An 18,761-nucleotide genomic window follows, 5' to 3' on the forward strand; every position below is an offset into this window, starting at 1 on the left:
ACCTGGATCAGTTACAGTGCTGGCTGGCTTTGCCATTAACTGAATCTCTGTGTCTTCCCACTCCATGGGGGTCAGAGTGGAATCCCCTCCTACGAACTCTCTGGAAACACGCTGGCTGAGCCTTCTGGCTACAAGACACTGGAGTGTTTGGCCTAACAGGTATTTTGCAACTGAACCAGGGTCATCGTCTGGCCAGTGTTCAGCCTTAGGATACGAGACCAGGAAGGACCTGGCTGCAAGCCTGTGTCCCTTCAGGGGTAGAGCTACAGTGAGAATTCAGAGGTTTAACCTCCTCCTGGCCCTTCTGAGGACCTCTGTGGCTTGTTGCGCCTGGTTTTCAGTTTCCGTGGCCTCTGCTTAGGATAGGCTCTTTCCTGGGAAGATGGAGAAACTGCCCAAAGCCCAAGTCTCATTACCTCACCCTGATGACAGCTACGGAGGATGACATAGGTATCCTAGAGGGGGTTGGACTCCATTGTCTGTAGGCAGGTTCCCATTTCTCCAGGCATTGAGGCAGTCACCTTCCCAACCTCTTGCATAGACACTATTCCCGAATGGCATTACCGAGGAATTGAAGGAAGTTGAACATGCTCGAAAGTCCAGGCCTTGTTGTCTTCTGGGGACTGGTGGGCCCTGTCAAGGCCCTAGGTTCTTCGACACCAAGAACTCTAAAAGCTAGGGTGTCAGCAAGACTGGCAGCTGGGGCAGGGGAATCCCTAGCAGCCTTATGTGAGAGGGTACCCACTTCTACCCCAGACTACCTAATGATGGCCCCGCTCAGCAACCTTAAGCAAAGGCAGCACCTCTAACCCTATGTTCCTAGGAGGCCTGGGCAAGAACCCAGATGAGTATGCCAGGGCACGTGGCTCTGGGGAGGGCTGAGCTGGGCATTTCCTGTTGATGGATGCCAGGGCTCCACTCCCCTGGAGGGGTGACTCTTTAGGGTTAGTCAGAGGAAGTGAGGCACGGTAAATGGGCAATGCGTACTCAGAGCTGCTGGGCCTGCAGGGATGATGGTGTCAGGAACAGCAGAGGCAGCCCAGCCCAGCAGGTCTCCCACACCCACACATGCCACGCTTGCTCTCCACATCCATCATACTGCCCAGTGTCCAGGGACCACGCTGAGCCCAGCGCCATGTTCCAGCTCCCTCCTCAGCTCTGCTTCGTACCTGCCAGAGATGTTAGAGTCACAATGTGTATGTTTATTTTTTAAGATTTAATTTTTTTAACTATGTAAATATGGTAGGGAGTGTGCACATATATGTGTGCGGGTGCCTGAGGAGGCCAGCATTGGCTCTGCCTGGAGCTGGAGTTACTGATGGTTATGAGCTGCCGATATGGATGCTGGGAGCCAAACTCAAGCAGAGTATATGTTCTTAATGGCTGAGGTGTTGCAGCCCTGTCAGTATGGATGGTTTGGATGGCCACTACCTCAGAGCCTCGGGTTCTTACCTGCGAAGTGGAGATGATGGTGACACACATGTGCCCCTAGTCCATCCATCCCCAACACAGGGAGGCCACTGTCCGAGTGTGTTCCGCCCTCGGGTCCCTGTGTTTGAAAGCCTATCATGGTAGAGTCTGTGTCTACGCTGTGCAGAAGGGCCCGAACTTGCTTCTGTTGGAACAGGCTGCTTGAATGGCTTATACTGTGTGGTTGTGAGCAGCTATGATCCCCAGACCTGCTGTCTTGACCCTCTGCTCTCCTCTGCGTCTTTGGACCCATGTAAACTATCAAAGCCAGCGTGGCTTTCAGACCCAAAGGTTCAGGAAACGGCAACCTGTCCTGTGTCCCACAGTCCTTGCTTCTTTGGGAGAAAGTTAGGCCCCAGATGGCTGGATTCTGGTCCTGGTCATTGGGTGGCAGTGGGTGTCTTGGTTTCCAGACAAGGATCTCTTCACAAAAAAGCAAGGTAAAGGGCTCTTATCCATCTTCCCCTTAGTCAACCCCAGTTCAAGGCAACCTCTTGAGCCTCTGTGTAGCCAGGTGTCCACAGCGGGCTGAAGCTAACCCCGAAACGAGTAAATCTGTCCTTGGAGTAGCTCATATTATGGAAAGCCACTAGCAGCAGAAGGCTAGGTGGGGACAAGGACTCAGACAAGTCTGCTTTCGGTACCCTCGGGACAAGGTCCCTTCCCAAAGGCCGTGTTTCCCTGTTCCACCTCAGTGCTCCCCCCTTGGGGTGAGACAGGCAGGACAGAAGGTACAGGTGGAAGGTGGCACATCTCAGTATGGCCAACGTGGATGGACGCTGACAGCTCATTATCCCACTGTCTTCCCACACAGGGGATCAAGGCTCAGAAGCAGGTCTAGCATCCTCATAGTGAGCAGGAAAGAGGAAGGCAGAGACTAGGAGGGTCCCTGGGACCCATGTGGTTGGACCAGACAGAATCCTGGGCCTGGCTGGGGGTGGGGGACCAGTAGAGCTCTGTCCGGCAGGCTGTTGATCCAATCCAACAATGATGAAATGGCCCCTTTGTCCTACGGCGCCAAAGTTGCTGTGACTAGAGGAGGCGTGACGTGAAAGGGTCATTGTTCCCACTTGGGCAGCCACTCAGGGAGTTGGAGGACCAGCCCATGGCAGGCTTTGTGCCAAGGCTGTAGCCCTTGCCTGCTGCCTGTGGCTGCTCGGGATGTCCTGGGCTTTCTGCCTCTGACCCATGGCCAATCCCTCTTCCTCTTGAGCCAGGCTAGACACAGGTGTCTTCCTGAGACCCTGGGATCAGGATACTGAAGATCCTGAATGGGGCAGCCGGGCGCTTCACTTCACACCCAGGTGAACCTCAGTGACTGTGCCACCCAGAGCTTGGAGGTGAAGGCGCTTTGTCCTGGGGCAAAGAAACATGCCAGTGACATTCATATCCCAAGGCTGTAGCCTCAGGGGCATCTCCTCCCCACCGACCGCCCCTGGCACCTTGCCGATGAGGAAAGAGAACCCCAGGAAGGACTTGGGTCCTCCTAGCCAGCACAGTGGGGGTTCATTTGTTGATATCCCCAGACCTGAAGGGTGTCCTTGCCTCATGGGGACCTGAAGCCCTGTTGCCCCAGCTCCCACCCTCCTCTTGTTCCTACAAGCCCTCCTCTCCTGAACTCTTGCTGAAGCCCAAACCTGATCAGGTGCTGCCCTGCTTCAAACCTGCCACAGCCTGCCCCCTGCAGCACAAATCTCATGTGCTGGTGCAAGCATTCAAAGTCTTCCCCAAGGCATAGAACCAGCAGTGGGAGACATGATCCCCTGGATCCTCCCAGTTCTGGGTTAGCTGGAACACTCACCCAGGCTTGCCCTGCCAGAGGCAGGGTCAACACTCCAACACTCTGTCCCCCCCCTCCACCCTTCCCCTCCAGCTCTTTCATGCTTCTCTCCCTCTGCCTGGGGCTGACTGTCCCCCAGTCTCTACAGCTCATGGTGGCTGTGCTCAGGAATGTCATTGGGGGCCCAGGACAAAGCTAAAGGCCCCTTCTCCCTGCCGCCGGTGGACCAGCTAGCTCCAGAGCCCAGAATACCTCCTGACTGCCTCTCTGCACTGTCTTCTCAGCCATCAAGCACTCAGCTTCAGGCTGGGTCTGACCCCAGCTAATGAACCCCTCCCCCAGTCCCAGTTAGGCTTTGGCTCTGTTCTAGACTTCTTTCCCTGGAGGGAGGCAGCTAATTAACCGAGAGGGTTTAATTAATCAATTAGTGTGGCCTCCAGACCCCTCCACTTAGCTGGGGCAATGGCAGTTCTTTTGAACAGGAGTGGCCAGAACCTTCTCTGGCTGGAACCTAGCCAAGAGCAGGGTAGCAAACAGGGTGGGCAGGGGCAGTGGGCCAGCACCGTGGGGGTGCCCAGTACCTCCTCTTCAGCATCACTATAAGCCTGGACAGGCAGGATTGGGAAACCCGACCCTGGGAAGGTATGGAAAGGGCAAGCCCTCTGGAGACCTAGGTAGTTCCTTTGTGTGTACAGTTCACCAACAGATATTCAGAGCTGACCATGTTCCCTGGCCCAGGGTTGATACTACACAGGGCCTCACGGAAGCCAGGAGAGACACGGGACCCTCACTTGGAGGATGACGTTAGGGAAGGGATTCCTAGAGGTGGGGGCCCTGGAGATGAGCTCAGAAAAAAAAAAAAAAAAAGACAGATACGAGATGGTGGGTAATTCTACACTCCAGAAAGAGAAAGTCAGACACACAAGGACTGGAGTCAGGATGTTCAGAAGGTTGGGGTTCACTGGAAGATGTTGTCTCTCTGAGGAGTCTCCCAGGCTGTGTTTTCTATTAGAGCCAGGTCTCTGCCTATCTGGCCTTCCAGCTTATATACTCTGATAGGACCACACTCACTGGCTCCATTCCAAGTTTCCCTCACTGCTACGAACTGTCTCCTTCCCTACAGATACACTGGAATCCCTTCAGCAGGGCCTCTGTGTTCTACTTCTGGAGACAATGCTCCTGGGGATACCGTGGTTTAGGAGGGGGATCAAGACCAAAAGTCTCCTTTAGGAGTGGGGGAGATGGGTCAGCGTGCTTGCAGCCAAGCCTGACAACTGGAGTCCTATTCCCTGAACCCTTGTGATGAAAGACAAGATGTGACCCCTGCAAGTTGTCCTCTGACCTCCACAACATACCCAAGTAAATGTATGACCACACAAACAAAACTCTTTACAAATCTTAGACACTGGGGGCTGGAGAGATGGCTCAGTGCACAAATATAGGATAGATGATAAAATAGTTTCTTTTAGTCTTGCTAAATGTTAATGGACTAAATATTGTTAACTGTGATTCTTATTTGATAACTGTTGTGTTATATATTTTGCTATGTTAAGGTTAAAACCCTTCTTTTTATTTAGACAGAAAAGAGGAGATGATGGGAGATGTCATTCTGTAAACATGTTTCTCTTATTTGTTAATGAATAAAGCACTGTTAGCCAATAGGAAAGCAAGATAGGCGGGACTAGGAGACAAGGAGGAAATAGGAAGGAGTAGGGAGGGGTCAAGATGGAGAGTCTGGAGAGAATAGAACCGCCAGCCGCCTCTCCCTGGTAAGACCACGTGGAAATACATAGAAATGGGTTAATAATTAAGACCGAGTTAGTCTATAAGAAACAAGTAACTGGCCAACAGCATAATATCAAATACAGAGTCTCTGTGCTTTATTTGGGGCTGGTGCAGCGGAGGGACAAGATCAGCTACAGCAGGGCAGAAAAACCGTACTCCTTACAAATGGCGCCCAACGTGGGGCTCAGTGGTCGAGAGCACTGGCTGCTCTTCCAGAGGACCTGGGGTTCAATTCCTTCCCAGCACCCACATGGCAGCTCACGGCTGTAACTCCAGTTCCGGGGATCTGACACCTTCATACCAGTACACATAAAATAAAGTTAAATAAATTATTTCAAAAAATCTCAAACACTGCTAGGTGTTGGTGATGCACACATTTAATTCCAGCACTCGGGAGGCAGAGGCAGGCGGATTTCTGTGAGTTCAAGGCCAGCCTGATCTATAGAGCTAGTTCCAAGACAGGCTCCAAAACAGCACAGGGAAACCCTGTCTCGAAAAACAAAACAAATAAAAATCTCAAACACCGAAGGTCCCTTTTGTCTACCAGCCCGGCCCCATGTGACATCTTCCTACCCATGGCTGCACTCCTCTACCTCAGCTATTTCATCTCCCACCAGGGTTAGCTCAGCCCCTCCCCTGGAGGCTGCAGGGAGGATTAAATGAGTTTATCATTGTAAGCCTGCAGGACTCTGGGACCTAGAGTGAGGGCTACGCTCGGTATGTTATTACCATCATCACTCTTGCTGCAGTCAGAACTGCTGAGGGTTCCACCAGTCAGCACAACTCTCAGACAAGGCCAGCTAGGATGGGCAGTGCAGGCCAGGCAGGGGCTTGGACCACAGAGGGGTGCTTAGCTAGGTCTCTAGCCTCTGCCAAGGACAGGGTACTTTTGGTTTTTGCAAGTCAGCGACAATAGGCCAGCAGGAAAGCCAAATAGTCCTGCTCTTTCCCTTCGGAAGCCAAGTCAAAACACAGAACACAGGTGTTTGCCCCAGAAATGCCATTTCTGGGCAGTATGCCCAGGGCAGAGAATCACAGATGTACCGAAATCACACTCAGACTCTGCCTAGAGGTATGGGAGGGACAAGGCAGAAGTTAGACTTCCAGAATGTCTAGTGACCAAGTGGGGGCGGTTATCATTCAGCCTCCATTTCCCTCCCAGGGACAGGGTAGAGAAAGTAGAGTTCCAGGTCTAGGGGTCTGGGACAGGTGTGAGCAAGGCTTTGCCCATGGCTGACGTACAGCATTCCCAGCTCCCAGCTCCCAGCTCTTCAGGGAGGAGAGGCAGAGCTAGGTAGAGACTAGGCCTTGGGTTAGAGGACCGAGAGGGGCTCCCAGAGACGCTGGGACAGGGTGGGCAGGTTGGGAAGCTGTGAGGAGGGAGACAGTAACGGGGTAGAAAACAAGCAGATCCAAAGACAAGACTGGAAGGGAGTGGGCTGGGATTAAGGCCTTGTCAAACGGCTGCATGGGGATGGCCAGGATCCATGCTGGTCTCCAGACCAGCTCATGGGGGAGCAGTTAGTGGAGCTGGGACCAGAGTCTGAGCACCCTCTGCTAAGAGTACTCTGAGGCCCGGATGTCCCCTGGAAAGAGGAACAGGAGAACAGAAGAGGGTACCGGGAAGGGGGCCTATTGCTGCAGTGGAAAACAGCTTGACCGGGTCGCACCTTGTCCTGGTAGCTGTTAGACACCCACCCAGCCCCTCAATCCTCCCAGCTCCCAGCCCCCCACCAAGGGACTTCAGCACTGGCCCTCAGGCTAAGCACTGGCCCCTGGGCTCCTCTTGAGTACTGGAGCCAAGTTGCCCATGACTAAAGCCAAGACTGAGGGTTCAAGTTTGAGGGCCAAGTCTCTCCAGGTCATTATTGCCATCAGGCTGAGCGATGACTGTATGAAGGTGGCCTGCCCAAGGTCTCTCAGTGAACTGGCAGTGGCTGTCCCCTGAAAGGTGCCCTTCAGCAAGGGTGGGTTGGGCCTATGTAAATGACCATCACTGAGGCTCACATTTCTAAGTGTCTGAGAGGGGTCATCAGGGTTGTGCTCTCCTGGGAAAGGAGAGGAAGGGGAGGGAAGACCCTGAGGGTGCTCCCTCCCCTCGGTGCTCAGTGTATCATATAGGAGAGGGTGGCACAGGCTCCTCTCAGGCCATTGAGGAGGTATTGAGACCCATACACAAGCCCTAAGGGCCACTGTGCGTGTGTGTGTGTGTGTGTGTGTGTGTGTGTGTATGTATGTATGCATGCACGCACACGCACACATGTGTAGCATATCTTTTGCAATTGTTCTTCCACCCCTATTTTTTTGAGACAGAGTCTTTTACTGGCCAGTGAAGCACACTGATTCAGCTAGACTTGTTCAAGGGATCCTCTTGTCTCTGCCTTCCTAAATGGGACAGCAGGCACGCACCGCAGTGACTGGCATTTATACAGATGCTGGGGATGGTAATTTGGGTCGTCATGACTAAACCATCTCATTTTCCTAGCCCCCAAGGACCGTCTCCTAAGGCTTGGACCCATAAGGCTGGCAGTCAGGATTCAGGCCCTGGACACAGAGTCAGATAAGTTGGGACCCTCTGCTCACATGTGACATCCACTTCCCACAGGGCCAAGTTTTGTTGGTCCCTAAGTCCTCTCACTGTCAGCTGGGCCACGTGACCCAGCCCTTCTGACCCACCCTGAATGACCACCTAGCCTATTCCTCATCCCAACACTTGCTCTTCAGGCCACTCTCTACTCAGCAACTAGGACATCGGATAATGCCAATTAGACTTTGACAGCCTTGAACTGGAGGTCACTGGAGGGGCCTTCTGCCCTCTTAGGAGGGCTCCTGTGGAAAGAAACCGTTCTCATTGCTTTACCTGCAGGCCCTCAGGTAAGAGGATGTGTGGCCGTGGACGTGCCCATGGAGCGCAGAAGCCCTGTAGCTGCCTGGTCTAGAGTCCCTACAGGGGCTCGTTCTTGTGGCCCAGTTAAGAGACAATGAGGATGAGGCCCCTAGAGCTTTTAAATGCTGGGATTTAATGCCCAGGTCTGGGAAGGGCTGATGTCACTCACGGCATACACGATGGGAGGAGGTAGCAGCCAGAGACAGGCTGGCTCTTTCTTCCTCAGCGTGGGACTTGCTTGGACCTGTTCATCCTGAGAAATGAGGAGGCCTCACGCATGCTCATGAGTGAATGCGTATGTGTGTCTGGCCTCTCACAGGGCCTGAGGGAGGAAGGTCTCCTGACTGATGGGGGAGGCAGTAGGGTGAGGAGTGACTTACTCCCTTGTACCCCTCTGCCCCACTGTGGGGTACCTGAAGCTTCCTTGGGTCTGCTACTTCCCTGGCATCAAACAGGTCCAGCAGTCCAGGGTGGCTTCTGGGACAAGGGGATGCTGTGTCATATTGCACGAAACAAGCAGGGAGAAAGGCGTCAAGAGCCAAAAGCAGATGCGCTCCCTGTACCAGGGTGTCTCAGTAGGCTCCTGCTAACCTGCTCCTTAGGGAAGCCAGACGCCTGCAGATCCTGGGGCTTCTGTCTGGTGTAGGTGTTGATGACCCAGGTACAGCCATATTGAGACACAGAATCCCAGCACCCGAGTTTGTTGGGCAGTGACATTGGCAGGGAGAGGCCAGGTTCCATCAGTGTTTTCTATCTTGAGGGTGGCAGATAGGTAGTAGAGTGGACCCTATCCTAAAGGCTGTCACATCTCCCATTCCAGGCTCAGAGGACTCCCCTAGGGAAATGCACATCTTTCTTGTGGTCTCCTTGTTCCCAACACCCCCTCAAGGTGACTAGTCTATAGTGCTTCAAGTTCTTCTTGGTGTCCAGCCTTAGTCACTCTTGCTGTTGCAATTGGATTCATTTATCAGAAGACAAGTTGATGGCCCCATTATCCTGCCACCCAGGCTGACATCACAGAGCTTTCCCTGGGGCATGTTCCCATTCCTGGGACTGCTCAGCCAGCACAGGAAATGGCTGGTGCATGAATATGCCAGTGAGTAAGCGGCTTGACCCTCCTCCCATGAGAGTGCTGAAAAGCGGCAAAGCGGTGGAATTCCTTGGGGTCCTGGGGGATTGTCTGAAAAGCAGGACAGGGACCTTGCAGGGCTAAGAGGGTCAGGAGTGATAGGGTAGAGCAGCCGAGGATGCTGCCTGAGAGCCAGGAGTTAGTGTTCACCCAAAGTTCAGGGGAGCCTGGTGTCCGGGGTGGCCCAGTCAAGGATGGGCTGGGGATGAGTGGAAGCCATGGAAGAGAGATTCGACTGTGACAGGACAGGTAAGAGTCCACAGGGCTGGAGTCTGAGGGCTGCATGGGCTAGCCTAGGGTTTCAGAGTAGGGGACCAGGGCACAGCCACTCAGCCATGATCCAGACCACTGCCCCTCTAGCCTTAGCCAGGCAGCCTGAAGGTGGGGTTCTATTCAACGAGGGTACCGAGGGTCAGAGACCACTGGGCTTAGGCTTCATGGGTGGGAGATAATGGGATTGGCCCCCTTCATGTCCTCTCAAGCCCTCAGTCCTCAGCTTGAGGAGTCTGTTCAGGAAGTGACTGCTGTTCCCACCCCCATAATGTCCTTGGGCACACTGGCGCTGCCAGGCACTTACTCGGCCTGTTAAAGAGCCCAGCCCCCAGCCAGGCGCCCGCGGGCTTCCCCAGCCCCAGGCAAGGGAACTGAGAGGGAACAAAGGCACAGTCTCTGCCTTCTCAAGACACCCACCCCTGCCTGCCCCTGGCACGGGACGGCCATGGCCCTGAGGAACCGACAGCAAAAGTAGCAACCACCCCTTTGCCAATATTGTGAGGACCCCCACTTCTCTGGCCCTCGACGACGCGCAGGGTCCTTTAACATTCCAAGCACTGAATCGAGGCTGCCGGTCACAGCACACAGTTGAGCCACCTGTGGAGGCAGAACCTGGCCTCTCTCTGTCACAGGCCAAGCTGCGAAGATGGTGACTATTCTGGCACTCTGAGAGCAGCAAGGAGACAAGGTCAGAGAGGAGCCTGGATACAGAGGGGAAAGCCCTGGCAGGCCAGGCTGTCCCCACCACTGGCCCTGCCTACCCACATTTGCACCTGTGTCCACCTGATGCAGGTAGAGTCTAAGAAGGGGATCGAAGCACATCTCCAATAAGGGGGCTGCTGCCCACTGTGGCCCCCACTCACCAGAGCCACTCTCTTGCCTACCAGTGGGAGCCCCAATGGAGGCCTGAGCATGCGACTTCCAACTGCCCCCAGCATGCTTGCACCGTCACCAGAAAAACACGAGCTCACCATGCCAAACATGAGAAGAGCTTAGTATCTCTGTGAGCTTGGCTCTAGTTAAGTTTTTTTCAAAACTGGGTTTCTCTGTGCAGCCTTGGCTGTCCTGGAAGTCGCTCTGTAGATCAGGCTGGCCTCAAACTCAGAGATCCACCTGCCTCTGTCTCCCAAGTCCTGGGATCAAAGGCGTGTGCCACCACTGCCTGGCTTGACAGAGAGAGAGAGACTTCATCCAGAAGCCCTGTGCTCCCTCCTATATTGGAGCACCTCTTGGCAATCTATAGGCAAGATGAGGCCCACTCTCATGGAAACAGGTTAACACTACTCTGCCTTACCTCCCCAGGCCCTTATTAGACACTATGACTCCATTTAAAGAAAAAATAATATTTATTTGCAATATAAACAAAGTCCCGTTGCTGGCTCGGGATATATATATATGTGTGTGTGTGTGTGTGTGTATATGTAGGGTCACAAATTTTCCTTCATAAGATCATAAAGCAAAACTGGCCACCCTCTCTGGTATACCCTCATTTACACTCTGATCCATCCTTCTGGGCTTTTCTTTTTAAAAATGAGAGAGACAGAGAGAGAAAGAGAGAGACAGATACCACATACAGCATGGAAATTTTTTTGTCAATTTCTCGACTGTGGCAAGACTTTAACCTGCTGCCCTAAAGAATCCCTGAAAACCACCCCGTGAGGTAAGATGTGGTGGGGTGGCATTCCCGTGGCCTCATTCACTGTGGGTGCTGGCTCCACCAGGACCCCAGCGCCCTCCTTCCCATTTCTCATGGTTTCTGATGAGAAGAGGCTTGAAAAGGAATAAAACAGGAGCATTATAGAACCTGTGGCTTTGTGCTGTGGATACTGGGGGGGCAGACAGAACCGCACTCTCTCCACGGGCCTGTCCCAGGCCCACCTGCCCCGCCTTCGGGTTGCCATGCATATTAAGTTGCCTGCAGGTAAAAGGCATGAGCAACATATAGGCCAGGGCAGGCATGCACCTAGACAAGGGGGCTGGGAGTTTTTAACTGGGGCAAAGCCACAGTGAGGGTGTGGGAAACACTGGGAAGGCAGGGTGCTCCCCATCATCCATGCTTTACCCAGGCACTGTGGGGGTCTCCATTTCCAGTCAGAGACAGAGATGATACAAGTGGTGGGTAAATCTATAAAAAGGCCGGGGCCCAGCCCACTTAGGGGCTGAGCCCACACGGCTAACACTACTGCTTGGCATTCCCCCATGGCACCACCTCCAGCAAGACCACTGCCACCTGCCTCAGAGAGGCCTGCAGGACTCTCAGAAGGTAGCTAGGAGGACAGACAATGCAAAGATCACCCGTGCCCACCAAGCACAACTCACAGCAACTGGCCAGTACAAGTGTGGCACTGAACAGGGCTGGGCCATAGATCCCAGATGGTTTAACCAGGGGTCCTGATGCCTGGAGAGCAGCAACCCACCCCTTCAAGAATGGTCTGCTGGGAATACAGAGGCTTCACACATGTGCAAAATGCATTTGGTCAAGAACATGTGGTTTGTCTTTTCCATTGAAAACAAAAAAGAAAACACACCAAGGGATGCTTTTTGAAATATGAAGAAATAGAACTGAGAACACATCTCTCTCTCTCTCTCTCTCAGATTAAGAAAGGGGTGAAATATTGGTTTATACAATCCCCTGTTGCATGTAACCTGAAAAATAACACTTTTTGTTTAAAAAAAAAAAAAAAAGAAAGAAAGAAAGAAAGAAAGAAAGAAAGAAAGAAAGGAAAATCAAGAAGGGCTTGAACACTCTGTGCTCCAGGGAGCTTGGATTTACCTGCCAGAAGTAGTAAACTCAGGCCTGTGGATATGTCTTTAGAAACAGTCACAATGGCTGGGCCATCAGCAGAATGGATGTCCTGGGGCAGACACAAGGCCCCGCTGGCCCCCCAAGCCACAAGTCTGAAAGCCGAGACCAATGCTCACTTCAGCAACACATGTCTAGAGAGCTGAAGGCACCCCAGCAAGTGCTACCACAAGCAGCCTTGCTGTGGGCCCTGCCCGGGACAACATGGGAGCTCAGCGACTGCTCAGCCTGGTTCTCTGGACACAGGTGACATCTGTGGGTTCTTCAGGCCAGGGGAGCGGCAAGCTAGGGCCCCCATCAGGCCCTGCGGAAGGGCAGGGAGACCCTGGTGCTGCGCCCATCAGTGCATCAGGCCTCACGTGGACTCGAGTGTGTTGATGGGGAACAGGTTGTGGTTGGTGGGTGTGGAGAAGTAGAGTTGTTCGCTAGGTGCATGGTTGTCGCATGGGCTGCTGAGCCCCAGCGTCCGCTCAAAGTCCAGCAGCTGCCCCATGAAGTTGAAGTTGGGTGAGATGTTAGACTTTTTCCTCTTAACGAAGTCATAGGCATCGTTGAGGGACAGGTTCATCTTTTGCATCAGGTAGGCTACCGTAACTGTCACTGAACGGCTGATGCCTGCTAGGCAGTGCACCAAGACACCACACTTCTTGGAGCGGGCTTCATCTGAAACATAGGGACACTGGTCAGAACAGAGCCATCTCCAAGAAACCTCCCACCCAAACAGGTGGGCAGACGGTCACAGCATGAAGGCTGAGGTGCAGAGGACCGCCTAGCGGCTGGCCTCCCGGCACAGGTGGCACCGTAGAAGGCAATACCATGGACCACCTCTGTGCCTCAGGGTCTTCCTCTATGCTGCTTGACTTCATCATTCTCAGTGCTTTTGAAGGGACCCGAGCCAAGGAAGGGTTCATCAAGAGCAAATCACTGACACCACTGGGATCACTACTGGCCCCACCATGGCCACCAAAGGGTGTCTGTCACCCACATCGTCTTGATGGCCCCACAGTCAGTAAGCCTATTGTGTCAATGTGGAAACAGATGCAGAAACAAAGTGACAAGGGCACACACTGAGGGTCTTTCTACTTAGCACCCACTCCCATGGGGACTCCCAGCACACCCTGGAATGGTGGCTTGGGGCAGGCACCCATGGAAAGAAGTGGGTAGCCGGGGCCAGCATGGCCATGTGCTATCCAAGCAGTCCCAAGGCCTTAACCTCAGCTCCTGAAGACCCAGGGATGAGGATGCCATCTCCTACCACAGCCAGTCCCCTCTCCTCCTCCCCCAACCTGCCAGCTTCTTCCAGGGCCATTGAGGGTACCTCGGCCTGGCACATATTATCAGCTCTACAAATACTGGCTGAGCTACTGAACAGTGGTGCTAGGATCTTCTCTTCCAGACCCCACAGCGACAGCCCAGGACATGAACTAACAAGAGACAGTTCCAGGGTCCTTAAGATCCCTGCCTGCCTCCCAGCCTCCTGGAAGCCAGAAACACAGTAGGCAATCAATACTCTCATATAAGATACACTTGTTCACCAAGAATTTCTTTCCTGTCTCTGGCCTGGCCAAGCTTCCCCTCACCATCTCCGTTCATCTGAGGGGACCTACTCCTATGCAGACAGTGTGACCGCGGGGCTGGTCACTGGTTCTGGTACTGGGGGCAGGGTTGGCAGGAGAAGTAACAGATATGGCTCTGGAAGTGGTCGTCGTCGGACTTTGAAATCTGGGGCAATGGTGAAGAGAAAAGCCTCGGTGTGCCACAGCAGGGTCACTCCCAGATGACCCACACTGAAACTTTTCCTTGGAGCTTTCAGAGTGGCTCAGTTCTGTCTCACTGAGTTCTAATGGGAGGCTGGGGTCCGATTTCTCCCTCCCACCTCCGTATCCTGTTCTATTTCCTTATTCTTCACCAGAAATGGAGGACAGCTTTTAAGAATGAAACCACCCACAAGCCAGGCCTTACTCCTGAGCAACCTGGGGCCCCTCTCTCTGTACCCTTCTTTGTGGGAGCCCAAACACTGGGGTAGCATCCCCAGAGTGCTTGGCTCTGTCCCTGGGGCAGAGCTGGGAGCTCTGGGCAGCCCCTCCCCCAGGCCCCAGCTTCCTTCCTTCCTACCAGCCCGGGCACCTAGTTTTGGTTCCCAGTAAGCGGATGAGGCGGGGAAGCCTCCCACTTCCTGTTGTTAAAGTTAGCCCAGCCCAGCTGACACCAAACGCCCTCAGCTGGACACAGTGGCCATCAATCTGGAAAACACTGCCCAGGATCTCCCTCACCCTGACGCTGGAGGCTGGACAGAAACAGAAGCACCAGGCTCTAAGAGCACAGGGTTTATGTTTATCCCGAGCCTGTGTCCTTTCCTGGCTGCCTGGTTAAGACTCAGCCCAGAAGAGATGACCTCCAAGCCAGCTGGCCAAGGAGGAAGCAGGAGGGGGAGCTTGAGTCAGCTGAGGTCGGGGATGGAGGCCTTCCTGAAGCTGCCTCTACCTTCTTCTAAGTAGGTAGCTAAGAACATCTGGGTTTCAGAGAGGCATTTGGGGGCATCACATGTCTGAAGCTGCCTATCTGGGGTCAGTCTGGCTCCGGGGCTACCTTCTCGTCCTTCCAGATCCACAATAAAGCCCAGAGAGGTATCGTGACAGCCCCATCCTGGAGAGACACATGTGCCGAGGCGTGATGCAGAGCAAGTGAGACCCGTGGGAGTCTGTGAGCTGTGATGTTTCAGCTTGCTGAGCTTGAAAATACAGCAAAGCCAGAAAAACACAGGTTTGAACCACAGAGAGCCCAGCAGGTGCTGCGAGCTGGGGGAGTCCAGGATTGAGGGGACTGCTCAGGTCCTAACAGGTAGAGGGGCCTGAGGGACTCAGTGAGTCACGGCAAGCATGGGTACACCCACGGGCACACGCTGCCACATGCAGAGCACACACAGGTCTCGACAGGCCCGGGAGTACCTAGCTGGGCAGGGGCGACACCCAGCGTCCCTCACACACTTTGCCTCGCCCACCCACCCACCCTCCCACTCTGCCCAGCATACAAAGACACTCACCAATGAAGCTGATGGCCTCTGGGAAGAACTGAGAGAGGTTCTGGCTCCAGTGGTCAGAGATGGGGATCTGCTTGTAGGTGAACTCACCACCATGCTCAAAGGCATTGGGCAGGTTGGGTGTGACATTGAGGATATATTTGATGCCATACTTGCCAAGTACATCCAGGTTGGTAGAGTCCTTGGCACAGCCGAGGTAGAGGTAGGGCAGGATCTGGACTGGGAAGGCTGGCTGGCTGGATGGCACAGGGCTGCCATCCGACTCAGTGGCACTGCTGGGCAGCTCTCGGTCTGACTCGCCATCTGAGCAGTCAGAGCTGATGCGCAGGCCCCCCAGGCCCAGCACAGAGGTGGGTGGCGAGCCACTCGGAGAGGACGAGCTGTCCACATTAGTCTCACAATGCTCTGAGTATTCCGTCTGGAACTTGTTGAAACCACCTGTGGCCAGGGCAAAATTGGGGTCTGGTGAGTCCACAAGGGTCACGAAAGACTATTAATGGCCAGGGTTTCCCATATCAAAGGTCACAACATATCCATGTCAAAGGACAATGAGACCATGCCAAACACATTACACATGCACCCATTCTTGCCATCAAAACTAATACCACTTCACAGATAAGGCATCTGGGGCCTAACCCTGAGCCCTTCCCCATAACCCTTAACACTGACCATAACACATGGTATAGATTATCTAAGGACAGGCTCCACTTACACAGAACACACCTGAGTACTCAGTAGTAGCTAATAGAGAAAACCCAATAATCCCATCTCAGGCCAGCACCTGTGGGTTAGCAAAGCCCTATTCCAAAATGAGAGAGAAGCTGGAACACATATGGGCCAGTCAGAGACAGAGAGCCTAAGCAACCACACTTGTAGAGCATGGCGTGAAGACACCACCATTGGTCCCTTCTCCCAGCAAGAGGGGAAATGGGTACTAGTGATCCACTTTTCTTGGGAGCCCTTCCTCAACACAAGCACCCCCTCCCCCAGCATGTGACCCACAGAGAAGGGCCATGGGGGCCATACAAGGGCAGTAGAGACAAGAAGGACCATGCAGCTGGCTAAGCATGGCCCTGCGGCACCCGAGGGTGCCGCAGGACTCCCCTCCCCTCCCTGCCTGTCTGCTGCCAGCAAGAGGCCATTTTGGAATGTTAATTGGAAACACCGGCTGCAGCCACTAGCCCCCCTGCCGGCCGCCTGCCAGCCTCCCCCTTCTATAAACTCCGCAAGAGAACGAGGACAACCCCCCAACACACACACACACACACACACACACACACACCTGGGCCACTGCCCACATCCTGCCCAAGTGCCTCCAAGAAGCCGCAATCCCGGTTGGTAGGGGCCATACCGGGAACCCAGAGACACCAACACAAACGGCCCCCAGGCACAAGAGGTTGGGTAGTACTGTGAAAGGTGCCTTCCCGATCCTAGCCTTCTAATGACACGGATTCCAGGCTAGCCTGTGGACCTTGCTCTTTTCTGGGTTCCAGCAGCTATCTTTGCCCTCCCCGGAGGAGCTCAGCGGGAGCCTGTGCGCTGTTGTCTCCCCATCAACAGGGAAAAAAATAAATAGAAAAGGGAAAAGTTTGTTTCAGCCACTGAAGGGTGCTGAGAAAGAGGACACAGATCGGGTCCCCTGTCCCTGGCTAAACCCACACCTTGGGGGATGGCTCCCAGAAGAAGGGCGGATTCGGGCCAGGGGCGACGTGGCGCCCGGCCTGGCCAAGCGTGTGGAAAGGAAACAGCCTGCAGCGAGGCCGTCAGGGAGCAGCGGCGCAACCCCAGTGCCGTCTGGGGTCTAGGATCTGTCCTACCTTGGAGGTAGTAGGCCTGGCAGCCGTCGTCTCGCAGCTTCTGCAGGAGCAGGCCGAGAACCGAGGCGGGAGCGCCGGGCTCGGGCTGCCACTCAGCTGTGGCCTCGTCGTAGAGCAGCACGGTGGCTGCCTTGCAGCGCGTGGCGAAGCGCTCCTTGTCGGCATGGTTGGGAATGATGGAGCGGATGGGCAGGTTGCCCTTGCGCAGGCGGCGCAGCATGAGACCCGGGATGGCCAGGTTGATGGCCGTCTCGATGTGCGACGACTCGAAGAGCTCGTGCGGCCGGCAATCCAGCAGCAGAAGGGACGCGCCACCGCGCGCCTCCAGCTCCTCCTGCAGCCACTCGGCACTCTTGCAGGGCATGGCCCCCGCTCCTGTCGTCCCTCCCGCCCCGATGCCTGCGCCGGACCCAGATCCCGCACCGGGCTCCGACCCCGCCCGGGTGCCCCCAGCCGCCGCCGCCCCCGAAGCCGACATGTGCGCCCGCACTGGGGGCCCGCGGAGCTGGTTTTTCATGGGGAGCCCGGGGCCGGGGCCGGGGCCGGGCAACCCAGCCCTGGGACGGCGCCCCGGCCGCGCTGGCCCCAGCCGCGTCTCCGGGCGCCCGCCTCCCGCAGAGCCGCGCGCCCGCCGCCCCGGCCTCCCAGCCTCCGGCCTCAGTCCCGCCCGGCCGGCCCTCCGCGCGTGCCGCGGCCTGACAGCCCCAATTAAACCGCGGCTCAGGCGGCCGCGCGCCCGGGCGTCCTCCGGGAGGCGGGGCCGCGAGGCCGGCGCCCGGGCTTAAAGGCACCGCGCCTCCGCGGCCCCTCCCCCGCCAGCTGCGCGGGAGCGCCCTCGGTCGGTTCCTGCGGTCCCGCCTAGCCCGGACCTGGCTACTACCTGCCCAGGGGGCCCAGCCAAGGCTCCCTCTTGGATCCCCTCTGGCTGAGCGCCTAGATTTGTGCCCTGCAGGAAGGCTGCACGGGGACCCCACCCAACATTTACAGAAGCAGAGTTTCTCCAGGATTGGGGTGTGGGGGGCGGTCACCTAGACTGTTACCCTCATTCATTCTTGGATCGCGTTCATTCAACAAATGGTAACTGAATTCCTACTACGTGTCGTGCTCTGTCAGCGGTCGCGGTTTTAGATAACCGCATCATCCCCCTTGATGGCCACAGGTTCCTGACCTGACTTGGAGGGTTTTACCCCAGCAAGTCTGCTAAGGGAATCGTCACCTAAGTGACTCAGGTGTAGGATGGTTCAAGGACCACTGTCACCCGCCGCAAGCACAGATGAAAAAAATTCTGAAAGGATCATCACTGGGTAAGGGAACGCGAGCTCTTTAAGAAAGCTTTTACAAGTGCGGCGGTGACTAGCGCGGAGTGAAGCGCCACGTGACTTTCCCACTGGGGCGGGTGGGAGGGGGAAAGAGCTCCATAATCAGCTTTCCTTAGCCTACCTCCCTCTCCGTGCACCAATCAACTTTTGCGGTAGGCGGGCACGCGCTCGGCAGATAGTCAATCACAGGCGAAAGAGGCTGTGGGGAAAGGAGGCGGGGCCGAAAGCGGGTTCCACCCAGCCGGCAGTGGGCGGGGTCTCGCTGAGCTTTGTATATAAGCTCTCAGGAGGGCGGGGCTGAGGAGGTAAATGGCTCTGCAGGTAGGGCTGAAACAAAGCAGCTGGAGTCCGGCGGCGCGCGTGCGCAGCACGTACCGTGCGTTCTTTAACAAACTAAGGTGGTCTTTCCTGGGAGTAGTATTCCCTCCAAGCCCCAGGTGCATTCTCTTGACAGGCAG

At 55.1% G+C, this 18,761-nt stretch overlaps 2 protein-coding genes across 2 annotated transcripts in view; both read right to left on the bottom strand.

The window, feature by feature from the left end:
* The window catches only part of Abhd14b (abhydrolase domain containing 14B), a 154,140-nt gene that overhangs the window by 67,928 nt on the left and 67,451 nt on the right, over positions 1–18,761 (bottom strand). The gene's annotated exons all lie outside the window — the stretch shown is intronic.
* Dusp7 (dual specificity phosphatase 7) lies at positions 10,652–17,699 on the bottom strand. Its single transcript, XM_051205368.1, has 3 exons — positions 16,985–17,699; positions 15,171–15,605; positions 10,652–12,790 (listed from the first exon to the last, which is right to left on the bottom strand). Exons 1-3 carry the CDS (start codon positions 17,499–17,501, stop codon positions 12,483–12,485), a joined length of 1,260 nt encoding a protein of 419 aa, XP_051061325.1. The 5' UTR covers positions 17,502–17,699; the 3' UTR covers positions 10,652–12,482.

Source organism: Phodopus roborovskii, unplaced genomic scaffold (genome assembly GCF_943737965.1).
Source record: "Phodopus roborovskii unplaced genomic scaffold, PHOROB, whole genome shotgun sequence".
In the NCBI taxonomy this organism is placed as follows: domain Eukaryota; kingdom Metazoa; phylum Chordata; class Mammalia; order Rodentia; family Cricetidae; genus Phodopus; species Phodopus roborovskii.

What these genes read in the sequence shown, in the direction of transcription:
- Dusp7 (XM_051205368.1), bottom strand. Translation starts at nt 17,501, where the DNA reads ATGAAAAACCAGCTCCGCGGGCCCCCAGTGCGGGCGCACATGTCGGCT. An exon ending in CCAGGCCTACTACCTCCAAG is followed by an intron (nt 15,606 to 16,984) that starts GTAGGACAGATC and finishes CCCTGGCCACAG; the next exon opens with GTGGTTTCAACAAGTTCCAG. An exon ending in AGAGGCCATCAGCTTCATTG is followed by an intron (nt 12,791 to 15,170) that starts GTGAGTGTCTTT and finishes CCTATGTTTCAG; the next exon opens with ATGAAGCCCGCTCCAAGAAG.